Source organism: Dipodomys spectabilis, unplaced genomic scaffold (genome assembly GCF_019054845.1).
Source record: "Dipodomys spectabilis isolate Male_0828 unplaced genomic scaffold, ASM1905484v1 ptg000075l, whole genome shotgun sequence".
In the NCBI taxonomy this organism is placed as follows: Eukaryota; Metazoa; Chordata; class Mammalia; order Rodentia; family Heteromyidae; genus Dipodomys; species Dipodomys spectabilis.
Window position 1 is genome coordinate 11,073,886 of NW_024870752.1, and position 23,863 is coordinate 11,097,748.

The following is a 23,863-nucleotide window of genomic DNA, read 5'->3' on the forward strand; positions in this document are numbered from 1 at the left end:
TCAAAGCTGTTAGGATCCTTGAAAGGAGGAAGCATAAGAAGTAAGTTCTACATTTACCACAATGAAAAGAGTTGCAAGCTATTATAGTGGTGTGTGTGTGTGTGTGTGTGTGTGTGTGTGTGTGTGTGTGTGCGAGCTATTATAGTGGTGTGTGTGTGTGTGTGTGTGTGTGTGTTCAAACCCAGTATTGGGATTTGAACTCAGGAGTTAGGTGCTGTCCCTTAGCTTTTTGCTCAAGGCTGGTAGTCTACTCTTAAGCCAAGGCTCTACATTCAGCATTTTGCTGGTTAACTGGAGATAAGAGTCTCACAGACTTTCCTGACCAAGCTGGCTTTGAACTGCAATCCTCAGACCTCGCCTCCTGAATAGCTAGGATTACAGGCAGGAGCCACAGGTGCTGGGATGTGTTATTTCCGTTTGCATAGAATCTGTCCCTTCCCTGTTTCTCTGACAATAACAGCCTGCCTTACAAATACAAATAGGGAGAGTAAAATGGGCTCTGAAAGGAATGTCAATTATGTGCTTTGAATGTCCAGTCCTCTGAACACTTGCTTCAAAGCTTATTTTTAATTTGCCTAAATCAATTTGTCTCTTGAGAGTTGTTAGCCCTATGTGAGAGTTATAGGCAAATGTTTTTGTCACTGCTGACCTAGATTACAGAAAACAGTTACAACAAATAAGAGCACAGCCACACAGCTAGTGGAAAATGGCTGGTGGCTAAGATGCACTAGAGAACAGGACTTAAGAAGTTCTGGTGAAGTGGACCCTGAGATGGGGCCCAAGCTGGTCTGATTCCATTTTGAGCTTTGTCTTTGTTTTAGGGATTTTAGGCTCCATTTTTGAAGGGTGGTGACTAAAAATTTTTAAACAATGTTCAAACTAGGAAAACAACTTTAGTCACAGGGCCACATCTTGGCTCGACAGCCTAGTTCCTGGAATGAAAAAAATGCATCTGCTCCCCCTCCCCTTAACAACCTAACCCACCCTGGATTGTTCAGTTAAAGACTGACCAATAAAGCAGATAGGTTGTAATATTGCTGAACTGGCAATACCACCCGCTGACTGTAAACCCTGCCCTTTTGCCCACCAAATTCGAGTGCCAATTCAAACCAAGATGATAGGATAGTTTAAACAACTAGTATAAGACAGACTGTAACTCCATTGGCCACCTGCGTGTGGCCTAACTATGCAATCCTTTGGGTGTGTCGTGAACCCATTGGTCACATGTGCATGGCCAGACTTGACCACATGGATTTTGCCTTTAAAAACCCTAGCTTGTAGGGGGGAGGTAGGGAAGGGATGTGAAGGGTAAACAAAGGAGAAGGCTGCAATGCTTGATAAGAAATGTACACATTATCCTGCCCATGTAATTGTAACCCCTCTGTACAGTATGTTCACAAAAAAAAAAAAATTAAATTTAAAAAAAAAACAAAAAACAAAAAAACCCCCTAGCTTGTGGGCCGTCTCAGCCCACAAGCAGTATCAGCTCCTGAGCCTGTGCTGCGGCCTTGACCAGTCACTGTAGGAACCTTCTCAATAAAGTTGCTTCTTTGTTAACAACTTTGTTGTGGTGGGCTCTGTCACTCTGGACAACTAGGTAGGCTTGCCTGCCTGGGTAGAGGTCTTCCAACTACAGTGGCATTTTCCTTGGAATCTCAAACACCATGCACACATACTGGGGTCAGAATGTCCTCAGGAAAAATGAGTAAAAGCCCTCTCACCTTTGGCTTGCCTTGAAGCTCTGCTGAAGCCCTTGCAAATAAGGGGAAATTATGGCAAAATGTAAACTCCTGGCTAAGGGCCCTCTACTGGCTACCCAAGGGGATTTCCTAGTTCCAGGCACTTGTTAATCTCTAACTTCAGTATACACCTGTGAGTTCTTACATCTTATCTATAAATATGTACATGTAGACTTCTACATATATATACACAATGTATTTTAATTAAAAATTTAAAATATGCTGGGTATAGTAGCTCATACTTGCAATCTCAGCACTATGGAGACTGAAGAAGGAATACTGAGAGTTTGAGGCCAATCTGGGCTACTTAGTAAGACTTTGCTTCCAAATAAGTAAATGGACAAACAAATAAATACTGGATTAAATCTTTTTGAGAACAAAACAGTAAATGTAAGATTATAACTATAGTATGATACAAAGGGATTGATCTGACCTGCAATACATCTACATATGCCTGTATATAAATAATAGTACACATATAAACATGCACATGGGTATGAGACAACTTCAACTGTCAGCAGGCCTGGGGTACTCATACCTTGCACATTCCAAGAGACCATTTTCCTTACTGTCTGTCTCTTGGCAAGCTACTGGGAGCTGAGATTCTGGAACATTCTTACAAGGGTGTTTTGCATGGTTAGATTCTGAGCTATGTTGTTGCAGTCCTAAAAGCTTGTCAGGGGAGGCAACACAAGAGTGGGATCTATAAGGACATCTGCTTTTCCCTCGAGAGTTGGAGGCTTCAGTAAGAGCAGGTACACAGCCAGGACAGCTTCCATATCAGACCCCCTTTCACTCCTTGCAAACTAAGCATTCATGCAAGGAAGCACTTTTCACACATTGCCACATATTGAATTAACTGTACTCTGTACAATCACCAGGAGGGAAGCTGGTACCAGCTTTTCACTAGACTTCAATAAACAATAACCATGGTCTCTACTCCACCAAGTCTGTGAGTGCTTCTAGTAAATCAATGGACCTGAAGATGGTATATAAAATCATGTAATCTCAACTGTTAAAAAAAAAGCTCTTTGGAAGGAATTTATAAGATGAAATCTGGAAAAAAAATCCAAATACCAACTAGTAGGTGTTAAAGTGGAGACAGGGAGAGCAGTGGAAAGAAAATCTCACCATCTAAGACCCAAAAAGTGAGAGCAGGCAGTCTGCAGCATACAGATCATACTAAGAACCACTTCTGTACTTAAACAAGGAAGGGATGTGTTCAGATTTCAAGAAAAAGTTCTCTCAGGCTATGATACACAGACTGGACTTACTAGGCCACTGAACACTGTCTAGGCAAGATTCTCATCATGTTCTAGTGGCAATTCGTATATTTCTCAGATCGTAAACCATTCATTTTTTTCACTTTCGTCCATGTTGTTACTCTGTTCTATTTTATCTTCAAGCTGGAGAAGAAATGGACTGGGTAGATATTCTTACGAGAAGTTTCTAGAACATAGAGGGGGATTATGTCTAGATTTTTACTTTTTTTGATCAGTTGTGGGGCTTGAACTCAGGGCCAGCGCTGTCTCTGAGCTTTTTCACTCAGAGATAATGCGCTACTACTTTGAACTCCACTTCTGGTTTTCTGGTGGTTAATTGGAAATAAGAGTCACTTGAACTGTCCTGCCAGGGCTGGCTTTGAACTGTAATCCTCAGATCTCAGCTTTCTAAGTAACTAGGATTACAGGTGTTGAGTCACCAGTGCTGGCTTATATTTTTACTTTTTTACTGAGCACTCATCTAAAGCACTGAAACTCATTCTAAAGCCCACAAAGTATTTGGCTTTATGCTAATCCTTAAGTATTCTAAACATTTTAAAATGAGGAACAGCATGAGCACTTACCACTATAGAAGAATGCCGAATATCTAACACATAGGTATATTCCTGAGCATGTAAATTTAATTTAAAAAGTTTTTTCATATCTTCTCCATCAATCCCAAGATTTTGAAGGCCATTCATTATTTTTCCTTCTAACTTCAGCATATTCAAAATACTTCATACACAAAAGAAGAAATGAATTTTATTTTGATTTTCCAAATTAAAAAAATCTTTTGAAGCTAGATTTCTCAAAGCATTAGAATATGTTCCATTGACATTTTTATTAGCAAGAAAATGTATTAAACTAAAATCTTTAGCAAATTAAGACAAACACTCATAAACAGTTATTATAATAACATTGGTAATTTATTTGATTTGGGGGGATGGGGAGTAATAAGATCTTGTTATTATTTAAAAGATAACACAAATATATCCCCAGCCACCAGTGCTGGGGCTTAAACTTAGAGCTTCCCATTCTCAGTTGGCTTTCTTGTTCACACCTGCCTCTCTATCACTTGAGCCATGTATCATCCATCTCCAATGTGGTATTTCACAGGTTAACTAGACATAGGGTTTAGCAGACTTTCTTCCTGAGCTGGCTTTGAACCTCAATGATCCAGATCTCAGTCTCCTTAGCAGCTAGGATCACAAGCATAAGCCATTGGTGCCCAGCTGTTTTTTTTTTAAGACCCATGAACAGTACTCTAAGTTTCAAATCCAGTTCATTTTTGGGATGGGATCTCCCTTACTTGTAGACCAGGCTGGCCTCAAAGCAATTTTCCCAATCTCAGCTTCCTGAATAGCTGGATTTACAGTCATATAGCAACATTCATACCCTGCCTCGCTCCCAAGCTCTGTTTTCTAAGAGCTTCAAGGAAGCTCGTGTATATGACTTCACTTTGTGTGTCTGTAACCTACACAATTCTGGCCATAAAATAAACATCTCTCCAGGAAAAAATAATCTATGAGGAGATGAGCACTAAAGAGTACCAACTTAAATATCACAAGACACAGATTGAAAAGCAAGATCTACATAGTCTGGACTATATCACTGGTGAGTGGCTTCTTGAAATCCTCAAACTCTAAATTTTCTTATTTGTAAAATAAGAATTTTGGATTTCATTGCCAATGTATCTTTCATATTTTGCTCCATATTTTTATTAGCATTGATTAGTGGTTCAAAGGGGTTTCATTTTGACATGTTCCTATATTCATACAAGGTGCACTGATGGACTCCCCTTTGTCCTTTGTCTTCATGCCCCTGTCCTTCCCATCCAATGTCTACAAGCTTCACTGTTCCATTTTCACACATGTACATACAAAATTTGACCACCTTCATCCTCTCTTACCCCTTCTGCTGACTTTCTCTCCACTCCCCAACAGGGCCTGATATATGTTCATTCTTGTCATTCTTTTTTTTTTAAAGCATTATATTAGTTACTCAAAGGGATTTCATCTTGGTATCATACATGCATATTACTTTAATTGAACATTTTTCTTTTAAAAACTTCATGGTATTTAACTATCAGGTGCATTTTTGGGGGATGCTGTTTCTGGAGCTCCAATTCAGGACCTTTTGTTCTCACTCAGCTTTTTCCACTCATGGCTGGTATGGTATTCTCACACTTGAGTCTAGCTTTTTTGTTGGCTGAATACAGGTGGGGTCTCAAAGACTTTTTTGTCTGGGCTGTCTTAAAACCACAATTGCCAGATCTCAGCCTCCTGAGTAGCTATGATTATAGACATGAGCCACCTGAGCTTGGCTTAGATATAATACCATATGACAAAATTTTAATATTCCTCATAGCTTTGTCTTTTCAGCCTAGTTGAATTATAATGCTTGTATTTCAATGTCTATATACAGATAAATTATAATAAAACCTAATATTATAAATTTATGTTACTCAAAAATTAGAAAAAGTACATTTTGCAAAAGCTCAATAAAACATCAAGGTAAGTCCATTAAAATATAAATTACAGAGTGGGCTATCAAGATACTTTTGCAACAAATGAAACAAACATTTTATAAATTTCAGTGTAATGAAAAACATTCAATTAAAACTGAATGTGTGAATTAAAGAATTATTTTTTACTAAATTCATCTTACATTCCAAATGCTAACTTTTAGAGTAGTATTATACTTGCTATTTTTATTTCTTTTCTGCTTGGCCCATGACTCTAATCTGTGTGTAAGTGACCAATGATAAATAAAAGGACCTCCTAATTCTCATTTTAAGCACTCTGGAAGAATTTTGTTTGACCTAAGGAACTTGAGAGCCCTCAGCCCTCTACAATTTCTGACTTCCTATCTGAAAGAGACAGGTACTTGCTAATTGCTTTCTTGTGAGCAAATACCTCTTGTTCCTTTCAATTCCTTTCTTGAGGGTAAAGCTTCCTGGCTGTTTTTCAATAGTCCTATTTTCTAATGAAAGGAAGTCTGGATAATGAGATAAGTATAGGTCTAGTATCAATCTGCATAAAAATCTCTAGGCTCTATCCCAGTTTGGGTACTTAAAGATACTTTTCACTTGCCCATTTAAAATAGTCTAACTATAAAAATAGTTTTGTATAATCCAAAGCATGTATTTGGGGATGAAGATGACTGAGAGGAGGGGTAACAGGTGCCAAAAGTCAGTGTGATGGGAAGAGTAAGTGCTGCTGTTTGACACAACAGCTGGATCACATTACTTCACAACAATTCACTGAATCTTTCAAAATGGCTAGAAGGGGGATTTTTCATGTTCCTAACTCAGAGAATTATAAAAATGCTAACTAACCTGAGTAGATCATTCCACATTATGTACATGAACTGAAATATCACACAGTATCACATAAATATGTACAATAATTCTGCCTCAATAAAAGTAAACCCAAAGCATGTATTTGCTTTATTTTTTTTAAATGTATTATTTTTATTTTATCTTACTTTTGGTCTTCCTTGGATATTTCCGTACATGCTAACAGAGCATAGTGAGCAAGTTCACCTCTCCACCATGTTTCCATTCCTTTCTCATGCTCTCCTTTTCAAACAGCGTTTATTTTTGTCTTTCAAGCCATTCTTTGCATTTTGACAAAAACCAAATTCAGGATGTTTATCTTTATATCTACCACAGTTATTCTGTATCCGTAACATACTACTTACCTAAAAGGATCGTGAACATCCATATCAATACGAAGGCCATTAATAAATAGACGAGCATCACCTGGCTGAATCCCAAATCTCTCTCCAAGGTACTTGAAATAGATCAAAGTAACAGTTAACCAAGTGACCTAACAGTTAAGATCGACCTCAGAGGTCATTGGACTTCCTATAAAGGTCAGACAGTGAACATTTCAGGCTTTTCAGACCACAAGGTCTCTTGCCATGACCTAACTTTGCCTTTCTAAAAAAGAAGCAGATTTATGCAATACGTAAACAATTAGGCATGATTATGTTCCAATACACTTTTATTTATAAAAGTATAGATAGTAGACCAAATTTGTCCTAGGCAGAAGTTTGTCCACAATTTGAGAGATGGAAATCTTATTACAGTATAGACAGAATTCAACATGTGACTGTTTTGATATTGCAATACATGACAGGAAAGTTCTAAGACTACAATGGATGCTGATCAACTGCCTTTTATATAATACATGTTCCCTACATGTAGTCTGTCATATTCCTCTCCTTTGAGGCAATGACATCCCAAGTAAAACTTTGATGTGTATATAAATATTTGAAGTTCATTCTAAATTCACAAAAGTCTTCAAAGAGCAATGTTTGAGTTTTCATGTAAATATTTCCCGAGTTGCTTCTGTGTACCAGAAATTACCTTTAGTACCAGAGCAACAACAAAAGACATTGTCAGTATAACAGTTATCAAGGGCATGGTATGAGTTAACATGGTATGAGTTAAATCCTAGAGTTTGCTACTATGCACAAAATTTGAGGGAATTGAGTAAATTTTTAGTCCTTTGCTGCTTCACTTGTAAAACAGGAACAATTTTATCTATATGAGACACACACACTACACACACACACACACACACTACACACACACACACACACACACACACACACACACACACACACACACACACACACATCCTTTGGTTTGGGCAGCCTCTCCTTTTGTCTGTCCACTTTAAAATCACTGCATTTCTATGCCTGTGTTGTTTCTTAGCTTTGAAAGCTTTGATAACTGGCTACATATCAAAATCCTGGCAAATGAAATAGAAGCCAAAATTGGCTAAAGTGTTTTCACGAGAGGGCTTTAAAGAGGCTGATTGTGGCTCTTGCCGTATTCCTTGCTCTTTTAGCTGTAATTACAGATAAGTCTGGACCTGTGGCTATCTTAGAACCCCAAAGGTGGTTATCTGTGAAGTGTTTCATGATGCTCTGTGACACTGTGAAATTCTCAAACCATAATGATCATAGACATTACTTTGAGACTTCTTTTAATGTGAGAAAAATAAACTCCTACTCTTAAGGGCCATGAGAATTCAATACTTTATTGTTAAAGTCAAACCTATGAAATGGAGCCAGGCCTTTGCTAGTGTAGGCACTTTACAAGTATTAACACGGCTAGGATGATCTGTGAGCTAATGGTAACTTAAGAGATCATGTGGGCTGGGAAGGTGGCTCAGTGGTAGAGTGCTTGCCTTGCATGCATGAGGCCCTGGGTTTGATTCCTCAGCACCACATAAGCAGAAAAAGCCAGAAGTGGTGCTGTGGCTCAAGTGGTAGAGTGCTAGCCTTGGGTTCAAGAGTTGAGGGACAGTGCCTGTGCCCTGAGTTTAGGAGCCACAACCAACAAAAACAACAAAAAAAGAGATCATGTGTTAGCATTTTATGAAAAGTACTCCTCAAAGATGCCATACTTCCTAAAGGATTCTAGTATTGCCAAGACATCTTACATTGACTTATTCCTTATAAGCATTTAAGCAAAACCAGTTATGAAAAACAGAATGATTAACTTGATTGGACAGGTCTAGAGCCTAGGAAGAAATAAATAGGAACCCTATTAGGAAAGACTGGCTAGAATCATAGAGTATGCTACGTATAGTAGGTAATACAAAAATGTTATACCCTGTTTGGGTGCCAGTGGTTCATGCCTGTAATCCTAGCTACCCAGCTATCCTACCTAGCTGAGATCTGAGGCTTGTGGTTAGAAGTCAGCCGAGGCAGGAAAGTCTGTGAGACTCTTAATCTCCATTAAACTACCTTGAGCAAAAGAAGCTCAGGGACAGTGGGCAGCCTGCATTCAAGCCATATGACAAGCACCAAAAAAATACATATCTTGAACTGTTCTAAGAATCAAAAAGCAAAAAGTAGCATCCTCTTTTTATGAAAATAAAATATCTAAAATGTGAAATGGTGAAGTATTATGTAATTTTTTTAAAGAGAAATTCAAACAAACCTTTTGATTTTCCAGTATTTCCAGCCTCATTTGTTGATTTACAGCAATTCTGGTCAGAGATCTGAGAAAATAAATACTGATATGATTCATTTTTCTTTAAATGTTAAGAACAAATCTGTAATTCTAGGTATTACAATACTTGAAAGATATATTTTCTAAATGTTTCAGGAGTGAAAAGTTTCATATAGCCTTTTTATTTGACACAGTATTGGATTCAGGTAAAATGGAGATTCATCTTCACATTCCTTCATTTGGTATATGATTTTTTTTTTTTTTTGGCCTGGGCGCTAATCCTCAGCTCTTCAGCTCAAGGCTAGTACTCTACCACTTGAGCCACAGTGCCACTTCCAGTTTTTTGAGTGGTTTATTGGAGCCCCGGCTGGCTTTGAACCACTATCCTCAGATCTCAGCCTCCTGAGTAGCTAGGATTACAGGTGTGAGCCACTGGGGCTCGGGTGGAAAGTTATTTATTACTATTTTTTTAATTTGACTAAAATTACCAGTATCATTATATATACATATATAAATTTCAAAATATTTTTATTGTATGTCAGGAATTTTAGTTAGTTTGAGATTTTATCAGATTATATAATTCCAAAATACATGCATTGGGGTTTGGTTTGGTGAATCCCACCATACCAAAATCCACAGGTGAGTGCTCATTTTTCCTTACTAAAAATAGCATAATGTTTGCATATAAACTACATATACCGTCCTATACCCTTGAAATCATCTTTAGATTACACAGAACACCTAAGGTAGTGCTATGTTAGTAATTAATCTATATTAGTCAAAGGTTAGTAACAAGAAAAAGTCTGTATATGACCAGCAGAGACACAAGTTTGTTTTTCTTTTAATATTTTCCATCTTCCCTCTTGCAGATGTGTTCAGCAGAGATACAAGTTTTTTTGCTGAATATTTTCCATCTTCCCTCTTTGAATTTGCAGATATATTATTTGCATATAGACAGACATGACTGTTGTGACTTTTTATTATTCAGTCTGTAAGAGTTTATAATTCCCTTTTATAATTCAAAGACAGAATTAAAAAATGTTTCTTTTGGGCTATTTATTCAATTTGAAAATCCCCAAGAACACTTAATTAATTACAGATCTGTCAAGTTTACACACAGAAGAAAATTATTTAAAAATTAAGGTTGTCGATGCAAGGCTTTGCTTTAAGGAAAACTCAGACAGAAAAGGGTATTTTCATCACCGCAATGTGTATTAGCTCCTAAGCATGTATTATCTCCTATGGTCTGGCAACATAAAAAAGAAGGCAAAATTTTTACTCAACTGTTTGTACATATTCCACTTTACAAATATTTACGATTGTCTACTGAGTGGCTTTACAGAGATGCTCAAGCCTGTATTTAGCCATTAAACAACGCTAGCATATTTTGGAAAATTTGCACAATAACTAAAACCATAAATCAAGTGGTAGAGCTTTGCACTAGAGATTCTAAGTTTTACTGGCTTCATATAATGGTTAAATAACTGTCTTATTAGAAACAGAATTATTTTACTTTACTATATCTCATCTAATAATCACAAAAGCTATTGTTAATTAAAAGCAGTGTGGCTAAACATGTATTTGCATATATACATACATATTTCATGTATTAGTGATTTCTAAAATTCTTGATTTAAATCTAAAATTAACTAAAGGAACAGGGAGGCAAATATTATGAGTGTACTATATACATGTATGAAAATGTCACAACGAAATAATTATTTTGTATAATTAATATACACCAACAAAAGTCACTAAAATATCTTATAAATGTTTATTATTAACCTGTAATTAGGTTACAAATTCCTCTAATTTCAGGAGACCACTGTATACTTGTTCTTAGCATTTTATGCTCTGTCATTCCTAACCAGAACACAAATCTATCAAAGTCATGTTAGTTTGTAAGTCCTCATAAAATCTGAAATGTACATATTGATCATGTTTAGATATGCAAATGTATTACCTATTAATAGAAAATATGTTCAATGTAACACCAGAATTTTCTGGAAGCAGTTTAATTAGACATTTTAGCAAAAAAAAATTCATAAAATTTAGACATTAGTGTTTGAAATCTGCAAGAAGAACAATTGGCAGTACTTTGGGTACAGAGCTCCTATGTATAAGACTTTTCACTATCCTCCATGAAGGAGAGAAACACACATATATAATATTTATGTATAATATATAAATAAATGCTTTTGTATATACTATTTATTGCTTAAAGAATATTTTTCTTGTGACTTTGATTAAACCTAGTTTTCCATTAGCCTCTAATTTAATGTTTCTATTATGTAGTGTGTATCAACAGTATACATGTACAAGCTAGTACTTTCCTTTAGTAATAACAAAGTCCTCATACATAAATGTTGAAAGATCCTAATTTCCAAAAAAGCAAAGGTACTAGAATTGGCATATCCATGCTATGAAATCAAAAAATTCTTAATGGAAAGAATTCTGGCAGTAATCAAACCAATAAATTTTAACATACCCACCTGGCTTTTGTGGGAAAGTTTTGTGAAATGTCTTTCATTAACTTTATGGCATCATATACTGGAGTGGACATTATCTGAGAAGCTGCTTGAAAACTAAGATCTGGAAGGGAAAAAAATCCTTAAGGAATGTAAGTAATAAATATTTCCATGAAATATTAACTGTTCTACTTAATCACATGTTAACACTCATAGACAGCATTTTAAAAAGTTGTAAATGTTATCACTAGGTCTGTTAAGATGAATACTACATTTTTACAATGGAATCATTGTCATTTAATACCAATTATCTGGTATGACTTCAAAAGAGATATATGAAAATGAACCCTGATATAAAGGTATTTTTTCTACATTCAGGACCTAAGTCAGGAGGTCTGGGGAACCTCATTCCCTCAGGCTAGAAAAGGCTGGTGAAATAACTTGGTACACAAGGGATAGACATGTATGCTTCTTGGCTTCCCCCAGTCTGTCTGCCTGTGATAATTTTGTGTGGCCCACACATAATGTTATAATATAGAAATGGCCCCAGTGATTTACACCTGTAATCCAAGCTACTTAACAGGTTGAGATCTGGAGGACAGAAGTACAAAGGCAGCCCAAGCAGAAACTCAGGACACTCCACCTCCAGTTAACTATCAAAAATCAGGCTAGAGGCATGACTCAAGTGGAAAGACTCAAGCTGTGAGCAAGCAAGCTGAGAAAGAGCGCCAGGTCCTGAGTTCAAGGCTAGTTTTGTTTTCATACTCTCATGTGGTGACGCAGCCTGAAGGCAAAGCCTAGAAAAGACATGCTATTAGGGTAGCCTCCCAGGGGAGGATAAAGTCTACTCGCATGGGAGAATAGTCTATTTGGGTTCAAATTCCTACTTTAGCATACTAGCTGCATTAACATTAATTAGAATTTCCTCAACCTACTCAGAGGTTTTCAGTCCTAAAACTGATTTGACACTATCAACCATGTATCCTAAGGCCAAATATAATGGGTATTATTCACATCTTTTTTAGAAGGATCCTTTTGTATGTGATAGGATCATTTGTGCAAAGAAAAAATATCTTGGTACAAATGCAGTGGTACAGAAAGAACAGATGCTGTCATTTAAAGATGATGATTCTTCAGTTTGGATTTCTCATATATACTAGTGTTATTAAAGTAATGATACAGCATTTCACTGATGGAATATGTGTATTAGATATATAAGTATAGCAGAACATGGGAAACATTACATATCAGATACTGTACACTCTGCTACAATTTCACAATATGACTTTTTAAGAATCTGTTAACATAAAAAGTTAACCATATAAAATCATATAAAGTATTTAACTTGTACTGAAAAATCTTTACTTATTACTTATGTTGTATTTAAGCACATCAAACACTAAATTGCACTTTTCTAATTTTTAAACTGGAAGTTAATATTACAAGTTTTCTGTAAGATTAAAATAAGATATATGAAAGACTCCTAAAGTTATAATTCAAATTATAAAATATTATTTGTATGTTATTATGGCAGGAAAATTCCAATAAATATCCTTTTAATTGTGATTTTAAAACAGAAAATTGATTACTAGTTACCTATAATTGGGAACTGGAGAGAAGAAGAGAATGGCTGTTAATGAATATGTTAGTTTCTCTTATGGTGATTTAAAATTGGTTGTGGTAACTGATACAGAACTCTTAAGACATTAAAAAAATTTAACAATGTAGTAAATGAGTGAACTGTATCATATGTGAATTATATCTCAATAAATCTGTTAAGTTAATAGAAGTGGCTGAAAGGTTTGATAGAAATTATGTATTATGCAAAAAAAATGACATGTACATGTCACCATAATCTACTAACTTATTTAACTTCTTTTCTTTCTCTCTATTCTTCCTTCTTTCCTTCTTTCCTTTCCTCGCCCTCTTCTTTCTATCTTTCTCTCTTTATGTCTGTCCTGGGGCTTGATCTTGGGGCTTTGGCACTGCCCCTGAGCTTCTTTACTCAAGGCTAGAACTCTACCACTTGAGCCATAGCTCTACTTCCAGTTTTTTGGTAGTTAATTGGAGATAGGAGTCTCACAGACTTTCCTGCCAGAGCTGGCTTTGAACCATGATCCTCAGATCTCAGCCTCCAAGTAGCAAGCATTACAGGTGTGAGCCACTGGCTCCTGGCCCTACTTAATCATTTCAAGAATTTTAAGAAAAGGACTTATTGTTCAATCCAAAGGTCATTAAATACTGATTCATAAGTTGCCAGCACAGAAGATAATTTATGTTTGTAATTTTATCTCCTCTCATTTCAAGTTTTCTTTAAAAATGGTCTAACAAGAACAACATTTAAAAGAAAAGGCAACTCTGGAGTGTGATTTACTATTTGAGACTGATATATCAGTGTATACTCTGTGTGTGTGTGTGTGTACGCGCGCGCGTGCGCGCGCGCGTGTGTGTGTGTGTGTGTGTGTGTGTGTGTGTGTGTATGTGTGTGTCCTGGGGCTGTCCCTCAACTTTTATTGCTCAAGGCTAGTTGCTCTATGACTTGAGCCAAAGCTCCACTTCTGGCTTTTTAGTGATTAGTTGGAGATAAGATCTTGTCTCCGAGACCTTTCTGCCCTAGCTGGCTTTGAAGCATAATCCTCACATTTCAGCCTCTTGAGTAGCTAAGGTGATAGGTGTGAATCATTGGAACCGGGCCAGTGTATACTTTTAAGATTTTGATAATCTTTTAATTAAACATGAATTCCCACAGAAAGCCATATAATTTATGTTGTTCAGATTGTAGAATAATCAATATCATGTTTTTAAAGTTTATCTAATAAGATGGAGATCAATTAAAGTACCTCAAAATACCATACCTTGTAGTTCCCAGACTTTCAAAGGTATCATTTCCTTATTAATCTCAATCAGGTATTTCTGGAATATTGTCAGATTATCTCTAAGATCTGAATATAGTTCTCTGTATCAGAATATTAAATAACGTTAATTATCTCAATTATAAATCATTACATAAGCAATATATTTTTGAAATTATCTTCTATATATATAAACACAAAGTAATGATTCAGAATTAAAGTAATAAATTGTGATTCAGCTATATTAATGGAATTAAAAATAGGAGGGAGAAATGGATTAAAGTATACTGTTATTGACTAGATTATACCTCTTAGGATAAATCTGTTTGTCAGATGTACTAACTTTGTAAAAGCATGAATAAACCATTTGATCAAAATAATTTAGGAATATAACTCAGCTGATTAAGTTAGTACCATCTACCATAATGTTAACCTTTGATTGACAGAATTATTTACTTCTTTCTAAGTACCTGTTAATACCAAGAACTAAAAGCATGAATAACAACATTCATTTAGTTTTCCTGTATAAAGCCATCATCAATTTCCTTTCTTGGAAGTAAAGGAAGGCACATAAAAGCATATAAAAGCATATAAAATTGCTGCTACTCCCACTCATGAGTACTCAGAAAGGACTCACCATTGCATTCCTTGTCTGCAGTCCACATAACAAAAAAAGAGGAGCATAATTTTACTTATTGAAAGCTTACTTATATAGGCATACACAATTAACATCAGAGGTTAAAAAGTTTTTAATATTGAAATCTGTGGCAAAGAAATTTAGGGATAGTTTTTTCTTTTAATGGGGCATACATTTCTTTAAGTTCAATGTCCATATTATTCATAACTTTTGTAATTCATTACATATCTGAAGTTTTGATTCCTATAGGTTTTGTTTTAGTTCTCTGCTAGAGATAACCTTCCTTTTAAGTCATGTTTTTCTAAGCATATTAAGTCAAATTTGTCATAGAAATGGTTTTTATCTCATATTTTATAAAATTCAAAAGTATTAGAACTGTCTTTTAAAAACAAAAAACAATTTTAAAACATTTTCCATTATTCATTAAATTAATTGTATATAAAACAATAAAAATATCACTATTTCAAAATAGTAAATATTAGCTATCATTATTATAATATTAAATTTACAATCATCTTTTGTAAGTTGTTATTCTTTTCTTTTTAAAAAATATATCTTACTGCTATTGTAAAGGTGATATACAGAAGAGTTACAATTACATAAATCAGGTAATGAGTACATTTCTTCAAAAAAATTAACTTGTGCAAGACTTTCTTTTTGGCATTATTTGAAGAAATCATCGTAAGCTGGACACCAATGGTTCATACATATAATTCTAGCTACTCAAAAGTCTGAGATCTGAAATTGAGGTTCAAAGCCAGGCCAGGCAGACAAATCTGAGAGACTCTTCTCTTCAGTTAGCCAGCAAAAAGCTGAAAGTGAAGGGGTGTCTCAAATGTTAGTGCATCAGCTGTGAACAAAGGCCAAGGAGAATAAAAGATACGGATGGCAAGCCCCAGTACCAGGAAAAAAAAACCTCAAATCATAAACACAATAATTATATCTCAGATGTACAATTATTGGTGATTTTAATTACCACTAATTAATTAAAATTAATTAAACTTTTATGCTTTTTGCTTTTTCTATGGATATAAACTGTTTCTTTTATTAAAAAACACATAAATGGTATATCTATATCTATATGACAAGAAATGAATATATGCAATACACACAATAAGTTAAATCACTTAAAAAACAAGAGAATATAATAATAGCAATTACAATTCACCTCAGACTTACTTTAATCTCCCAAAGAGAAACCCTTGAACTTCATTTGCTTCAGTTTCATCTTCTCCAGTAGTATTAGTCACAACTACATTTTGGAAATAAAAACAAAATAAAAATATTTTTAGACTAGAAAAAGAATATATAATAAAAATTAGAGTTTATAATTAAATAAAATCCTGTTTTTCATTTTTTAAAAAATTTATTGCCATTGTTTTTCTTTCATGGACATACTGAATATATATATATATGTATATATATATATATACACACACACACACACATCTGTATAGACTTTTTTAAAAAAATGTACTCTTTCTCCCTGCTTTTTGTTTCTGTTTTTCTTTTTGTTTTGTTGTGTGGCTTGAACTCAGAGCCTGGGCACTTCCCTGAGCTTTTGTGTTCAAAGCTAGAACTCTACTACTTTGAGCTATATAGCTCCACTTCTAGTCTTTAGGTGGTTAACTGGAGATAAGCCAGCCAGGGCTGGCTTCAAACCATGATCCTCAGATCTCAGCCTCCTGAGTAGTTAGGATTACAGATGTGAGCCACCAGTGCCCAGCTAGGCTTAGCTGTTAAGTGTGGTAGGAGATCTATACCATTTTTAATAAATAGGCATTCTTGCATATTTTTAACACTCTTAAAGATAATTAAGGAATCTTTGGAAAGATGCTATCATAGTCTCAAAAGATAAGGATGTAATATTTTATCATTATTTTCCTTCTCTTTCCAAGCACTTTTATGGAATGGTAGGTGAACGCTGTGAAGGGTGCCTTAGAGTTCAGTAAGCATTCATGTTCCTTTGTCTTCTCCTGAAGCCCTGCCTATCTAGGACTAACATAAAAACCTTAGTCCTTTGATCTAGACTTCTTTTTCCTCCTATTCATTCTTGTTGTTTGAGAAATATTCACTGACTGACTACTACGTCTAATGGGCTAGACACCAGGAAGAGACACAAATGATTCTGCCCAGGCTAAGTGAAAAAGGAGAGATAAGATGACTACTTTAATAAAGTAAGAAAACCTTTTCTAACAGAAGGGAGATAGCTATATGAGAGAAATATGGGATATGAAAATGGAAAACTCACTTCTGACAGAACAAGAACACAAGCAAACACCTCAGAGGTACTGACTGATGTATGTCTATTTAGTTCAAGTATATGTTTATTTAGAACAAGCATAGCAGATATTGGCTGGCACATCACAAATGTGGTAAATCTACTTCATCTAAGCAAATAATTTAAAGAATGGCTATGGCTATCCTGCTACAAAAATATTCTAACTTTTTTTTTATAAAAAAAAATGTTAGGCAAAGCTTCCTAAATTTGTACGTTACCACTGACCTTCAGGGTGATGGAAATATTGATTCCCTTAAGGAACTCAAGAAGACTGGGCAGAGCACGGGATAGCTCAGTTTCTGGTCCAGTCATCTATTGATGTAACAGCCTCATCTGTTGCCTCCATGTAAATAACTCCCCTAGCGCATGTGTGTGTGCACACCCATGCATGTGCTTGCACACACCTATGCTATCATTCATCACCTGGTGACCAAAATGGAGGGGCGCTTTTTTTTTTTTTTTAACTTTTAAAGAATAGGGTCCCATTAAAATGCTTCTTTCAGCTTAAAATTGAGTTCTAAGGTATTCAGAATATGTCCATCTAATCTCTAGCTTCAAATGAACACATGTATAATCATATTTATCAAATATACTTTAGCACAAAACTATGTTATGGCTCCAATTTTTCATCCTATTTAAGTAGAGACAAAATCCCCAACTTACTTTTAACTTGGATATCATCTAACGCTTTGTATTCTGTACTCTTAATTGCTAGCTCCACACCATAGCCAGATAAGTACATTTTCCGAGAGCTTGGTTTCTGTTAACACATTTATTTTATAAAAAGAAGAAATTCTTAGTCAAGCATATTGTTTTAAATTCAATACAATATTGAGTTTCTTTCTCTTTCTTCTTCCTTTTGTGTGATGAACCCAGGGCCTTGCACATGCAAAGCAAGCACTGTGTACCACTGAGCTACATTCCCCAGCCCAACACTGAAATTTTTCCACTGTGAATTATTACTTGGTCAACACTTATGCTGTCTACATAGTCTATCAAGGAGTCAGAATTTGATTAATGTCCCTTATTTACTACCTAAAACCTTTGCCAGAGTTTAGAGCTTTAATTATTTGTACAAAGAAAAATATGAAATCTTTTTTCTGTTACACTGTGACAACTTTCCTATATCTATCATGAATTAGCAGAGGACTCATTTCAGTCATTTCAACAAAACTATACTCCTTTAGGGAGTTTCCACAAGATTTGTTTTTATCAGTAAATGCTATTCATTTGTTAAGCTTATAGATGTAGGAATGCTGATGAGCTGTAAACAATGAAAAGCAAAGGCAAAAAGAAAAAAGGAAAAAATCTATTTGTCTTTCTTCATGTTTCTCAATGATTAAAATCTATCAAATACAAATTAGTATCTGTTCTTACAAGTTGTTATTAAGTAAAACTGAATTAATTATCTGAAGTATATATAATCAGAATTTTAGTACCTATTATCCCTTTTCCTATCAAGGGTAAATATAAAATGTACCTCAAGATTATTCTATCAGACAAGAAAAGTTACCAAATTTTATTCAAAAGGAAACAAATTGGAGGGATATATACAGTATTTAAAAAATTGTCTAAAAAATTTGGGCTGGGAAGGTGGCTCAGTGGTAGGGCGCTTGCCTTGCATGCATGAGGCCCTGGGTTTGATTGCTCAGCACCACATAAGCAAAAAGAAAAAAAGCCAGAAGTGGTGCTGTGGCTCAAGTGGTAGAGCGCTAGCCTTGAGCTGAAGAGCTGAGGGACAGTGCCCAGGCTCAGAGTTCAGACCCCATGACCGGACCCAAAAAAAAAATTGTCTAAAATTTTTACCAGCTTTGAGACTGAAATTCTTATAAGCTGTGCTACAACTATTATCATTTGATATATTATTTCAGGGGTTAGGAAACCAGTTTACTTCCAGCAGACTCTTGGAAGTTGCTATGTCTTTGCTTAAGACAGGTTTATATAAAGGCAGCTTGCAACCCTAAATACACAGGGCAAGGGAGATAGGGGAGATGATTAGGCTTTTCATTGTCTTCTTTCCTTACTGAATTCTTACTGCTCTGGTCATATAAGTATATGACCAGTGTTCATTCATACTCTGTTTTCAAATCAGAAAATGCAGGAATTAACTTCAGATTTGCAGATAGTATTTAACGCTGCTACTCACATTAAAACTAAATTTGCTAAATTGCAGGCATATGTTACTATGAAATATATCAGTTAGAAACCATGTTATTCATAATTATAGTTGAAAAAGTTGAAAGAGCTTCAATTTAAAATACATTGTGAATATTCACTCAAAAGATCATCTGCCAATGGCTTAGCAAATTGAAGCTTTCAAGCCACATGTCTTGTCATAGTTGATGCAAATAAATGCAATTCCACATAACTGATTTCTAGTATCAGTTCTGGGAAGTTATTAGGTCTTCAACAATAAAAAGAAAATATTTATTAAATTTATATTTCCTTTGCCCATTTGAAATGCATTCAGGTAAAATTTGAATTATAGTTTTGTGAGTCTGAATCTGTAAACCAAAAATATTCAGATCAAAAGTGGCAAGAAAAACCTTCATTTTCCTACTTCTTCTTCTTCTTTTTTTTTTTTTTTTGGGTCCAGTCATGGGGACTGAACTCTGGGCTTGGGTGCTGTCCCTCAGCTCTTCAGCTCAAGGCCAGTGCTCTACCACTTGAGCCACAGCGCCACTTCTGGCTTTTTTTCTTTTTGCTTATGTGGTGCTGGGGAATCGAACCCAGGGCCTAATGCATGCAAGGCAAGGGCTCTACCACTGAGCCACCTTCCCAGCCCCTCCTACTTCTTCTTGTTCCCTTAAAAAAGGGACCAGATGGGGACTGGGAAGGTGGCTTAGTGGTAGAGAGCTTGCCTTGCAAGCATGAGGCCCTGGGTTGGATTCCTCAGCACCACATAAGCAGAAAAAGGTTGGAAGTGGCGCTGTGGCTCAAGTGGTAGGGCACTAGCCTTGAGTTGAAGAGCTGAGGGTCAGTGCCCAGGCCAAGTTCAGGCCCCATGACCCACCAAAAAAAAGGAACAGATGTTCAAAAGGTAGCACAAATAGGTCTCCTAGAATTACAGGTTGACTAGATTTAGATTACAACCATACGGAATGTACAAGATATTTTTCATTAAATAAAGGGCTATATTTGATTCTATAGAGTACTTTGATAGTTGGCCAATATGATTTCAAAGAAGTGTAATTAATGGTTACATATTCTCTAAAGAGTAACTTAAGGAAGATTCTCAAAAGACTGCCATTCTCTCTAGGGGTCATTTAGAATCACCTGAGGGAAATAAAAATAAAATAAACATATAACTTTTTATCTCATACTCTCATTCCTATTTTAATTTCTAACAGTAGTTGTACATGGGAATGTATCTATCCTTCTGGGAAACTCAGGCTAATGGCTTACTGGTATAGAGAATCACACTATATAAAAGATTTTTGTCAACTTGAATTCTACTTAAACAATTTGTTTTTTCCCTTCCACTCCCCAAATTATACTAACATCAAATACAGTGAATCAGGGGTTATATGGTGGGGGAGGGGCATACAAAGAAACAAACAAACAAAAAATCACGTGGTACCTTATAAATATGTTAAAAACAATAGCAAGAAAGAAAAAACCACTTGTATCCTTATCTTGGGGTTCATTTTGCTTAACATCATCTTATCTGATCTTTTTTGCTTGTCTCAGATATATACTAGTTATCGCAAATAAAGGAAACCATGGGACCTATGTTTCTTTGGGTCTGGCTTACTTCACTTCATATAATTTTTTCCAAGTCTTTCTATTTCCTAGCAAATGGGACAATGTCATTCTTTCTGATGGAGGCATAGAATTTCACTGTGTATATACCACATTTTCTTGATCCATTCATTGACCCATTGCAACAGTGAGATGTACAAGACGCTATGTTGAAAACTGAACTTTACAATTTAGGCAGGAGTGGGGGGGTGGGGAGGAATGTAGTTGTGGAAATGGGAGGGAAGGGATGGTAGGGGAAAACAAAAGAGGAGGCAACAATACTTGATAAGAAATGTACTCATTACCTTGCTCATGTGATTGTAACCCCTCTGTACAGTATTTTCACAATAAAAAAAACTTATTTAAAAATAAGTTTTTTGTGCATACTCTAACCCCTGATCCTCTTTTTTTCCTATTTTTTTTATTGAAACATGTTCATTATCATCTAGTATGATGAATTTTATACTTCTCTGAAACTAAAATGGAAATTCTCTGAGAACAATGTTCTCACTTCCAGGTAAATACTACCTGGCAAAGAGTCATCGGCTACAAAATTAATGACTTAAATATATAAATATGAACAGATAATACACACACAATATACCCATACTGTCTCTGTGCAAATATCTACATTCTACTTTGTTGAACCACTCACAAATATTTCCTCAGTTCCATGAAATTACATTAACGCAACCCAAACCATCCAATATATGATTAAAATTGAGAACTGTGAAGGCTACATAAGGGACTAATCCCTTATGGTGGTGACCTACGGCTTCCTCCGTTTTGCACCTGTAGTTCTCAGTGTTACTGCAGAATGTGGGGATGCAGATGCTGAGATAAGGAAGAACTGGCTGGAAAAGCCCAGGCTCTGTTCATTCTCTCCTAAAACATGATTCCCACAGCCTGTCCAGTGGCCTGCTAGTATTAAGTCCAGAGCATGTCTCTCTTTCAGAGCTTTCCCAGCTGTAGTGCACCTAACTGCCAGAGAGGTGTGGGAGGATAGCTTGAATCTTGAGTCCTAACAGTCAAAATGATCACCACCTTCCTTTGGGGAAGTTTTACTGAGCATCGAGGGAATGGCTAGCCCTGAGGCCTCTGCTTTTATTGTCCTCAGCTCCCTGTGTACAAGTAATGAAGGTGCTTCACTTTAGTTGCCATGTCTCATTGGCTTACCCAGATGGGGTGATACAGCACAGTATTGGTAAGGTGTTTACCACACTGTTGACAGTGTAAAGTAAGACCGATTCATAAATTATCCTAGCACTAGTACTGAACACTGACTGAACTGTAGGCATTTGTGGAAAATTATTATAATAATGGCTGTAAACGAATAACTCCTTCATGTGTCTTTATGATGTGATTGCCATTCGTTAAAAAAAAAAATCAAGCATTTCTCTGTGTGATGCTAGTTGACTTTTTGGCTAATAAAATGTGGCAGAAGTATCACTGTACGAGTTCTTGGTCTGAGTGCTTAAGAGGTATTGTAACTTCTCTCTTGGAATCTTAAGCATAGCAATTTGATCTAATATATAACATTACGTAAATAAGATTTCTTCACTGTGCTATTTTTTATCAAAATGGCTATATATAGTAGCAAATACTGTACATGTCATTCAAGTATATTTTTTATACATTTTAAACTGTGGCAGATATGTAAGGGAAAGAATTGTAACCATGATATTTCAGAACAGATAATCTAATATACCTTTCCATATAAAACTCACATTTGATGGATTAAATTAAAAAAAATCTTGTCTCGCTTAGCATCATCTCATATGGTCATATGTACATAGCCTTTGAGCTTTTCCTTCTTTGTTGTTGTTGTTTTTAATGTACTATGCGTTTTTTTTTTGTTTCCTTTGTATGTTCTTCCCCCTATGATATATCCCCTGTTGTCACTGTATTTGATTTTGGTACCTTGCAACTTGTATATACATTTATCTAATTTGGAGAGGGGAAGGGGAATAAGAAAATGCTAAAACAAGGACACATTGCAGCAATGAGACTCATAAGATACTATGTTGGGAATACTATGATGTACAACTTGGGGGGGGTAGGAGGAGTGAAAGAGGTGGGGGAGGGAAGGGATAGTAGGAGAAAAACAAAGGAGGGGGAAACAATGCTTGATAAGAGAAGTACTCATTACCTCACTCATGTAACTGTAACCCCTCTGTACAACATCTTTATAATAAAATTAAAAAATATTAACTTATGTAACTCTAATAAGAAGTTATCATGAAGTATTTTCTTCTTCTTTTCTTTTTGTCAGTCATGAGGTTTGAACTCAGGGCCTGGGTGCTGTCCCTGAGCTCTTTTGCTCAAGGCTAGAACTCTACCACTTTGAGCCACAGCATCACTTCCAAAGTTAATTTCCTTAGTGAAAATGATAGAAATCAAACATGTACCTGAATATAATGGCGAAGAACATACAGAATTTTACCATTTTGAGCTTCTTGTGACAATACTCTGTGAAATTCTGAAAATGCTCTGGTACCTATTTCTGCATAGAGAATAATCACTGGTAAATTCTCTTTGTTTGTAGGAAATATATGGTCTCCTTTAAAAAGATAAGGCCTGGGTCTAAAATGAAAACAAAGCACAAACTTTTTGAAAGGATTGAAAGTCCAAAGCATATAGACATATATCATGATACCTTCTAATCTATGCTTATTGAAATATATATAGCCTAGTGTGATAGTCTGGAAGAAATTCCACCTACTCCAATTGTGATTTTTTTTTTTGTCGATCATGGAGCTTGAACTCTGGGCCTGAGCGCTGTCCCTCAGATCTTCAGCTCAAGGCTAGCGCTCTACCACTTGAGCTACAACGCCACTTTCTCTAATTGTGATTTTGAGGCCAGCCTGGAAAATGAGACCCTATCTCAAAATACAAAATTAGAAAAACAAAAA

The 23,863-nt window shown here is 35.6% G+C and overlaps 1 protein-coding gene across 1 annotated transcript in view; it reads right to left on the reverse strand.

Moving 5' to 3' along the window:
• Uggt2 (UDP-glucose glycoprotein glucosyltransferase 2) overlaps nucleotides 1-23,863 on the reverse strand; it is a 99,617-nt gene that overhangs the window by 64,243 nt on the left and 11,511 nt on the right. The window contains exons 5-12 of the mRNA XM_042682695.1: nucleotides 23,360-23,534; nucleotides 17,874-17,970; nucleotides 16,109-16,181; nucleotides 14,296-14,396; nucleotides 11,465-11,564; nucleotides 8,961-9,021; nucleotides 6,704-6,795; nucleotides 3,586-3,736 (exon numbers count right to left, since the gene is read on the reverse strand). Of these exons, the coding sequence (XP_042538629.1) occupies nucleotides 3,586-3,736; nucleotides 6,704-6,795; nucleotides 8,961-9,021; nucleotides 11,465-11,564; nucleotides 14,296-14,396; nucleotides 16,109-16,181; nucleotides 17,874-17,970; nucleotides 23,360-23,534 (850 nt within the window). The remainder of the gene's footprint in view (nucleotides 1-3,585; nucleotides 3,737-6,703; nucleotides 6,796-8,960; nucleotides 9,022-11,464; nucleotides 11,565-14,295; nucleotides 14,397-16,108; nucleotides 16,182-17,873; nucleotides 17,971-23,359; nucleotides 23,535-23,863) is intronic.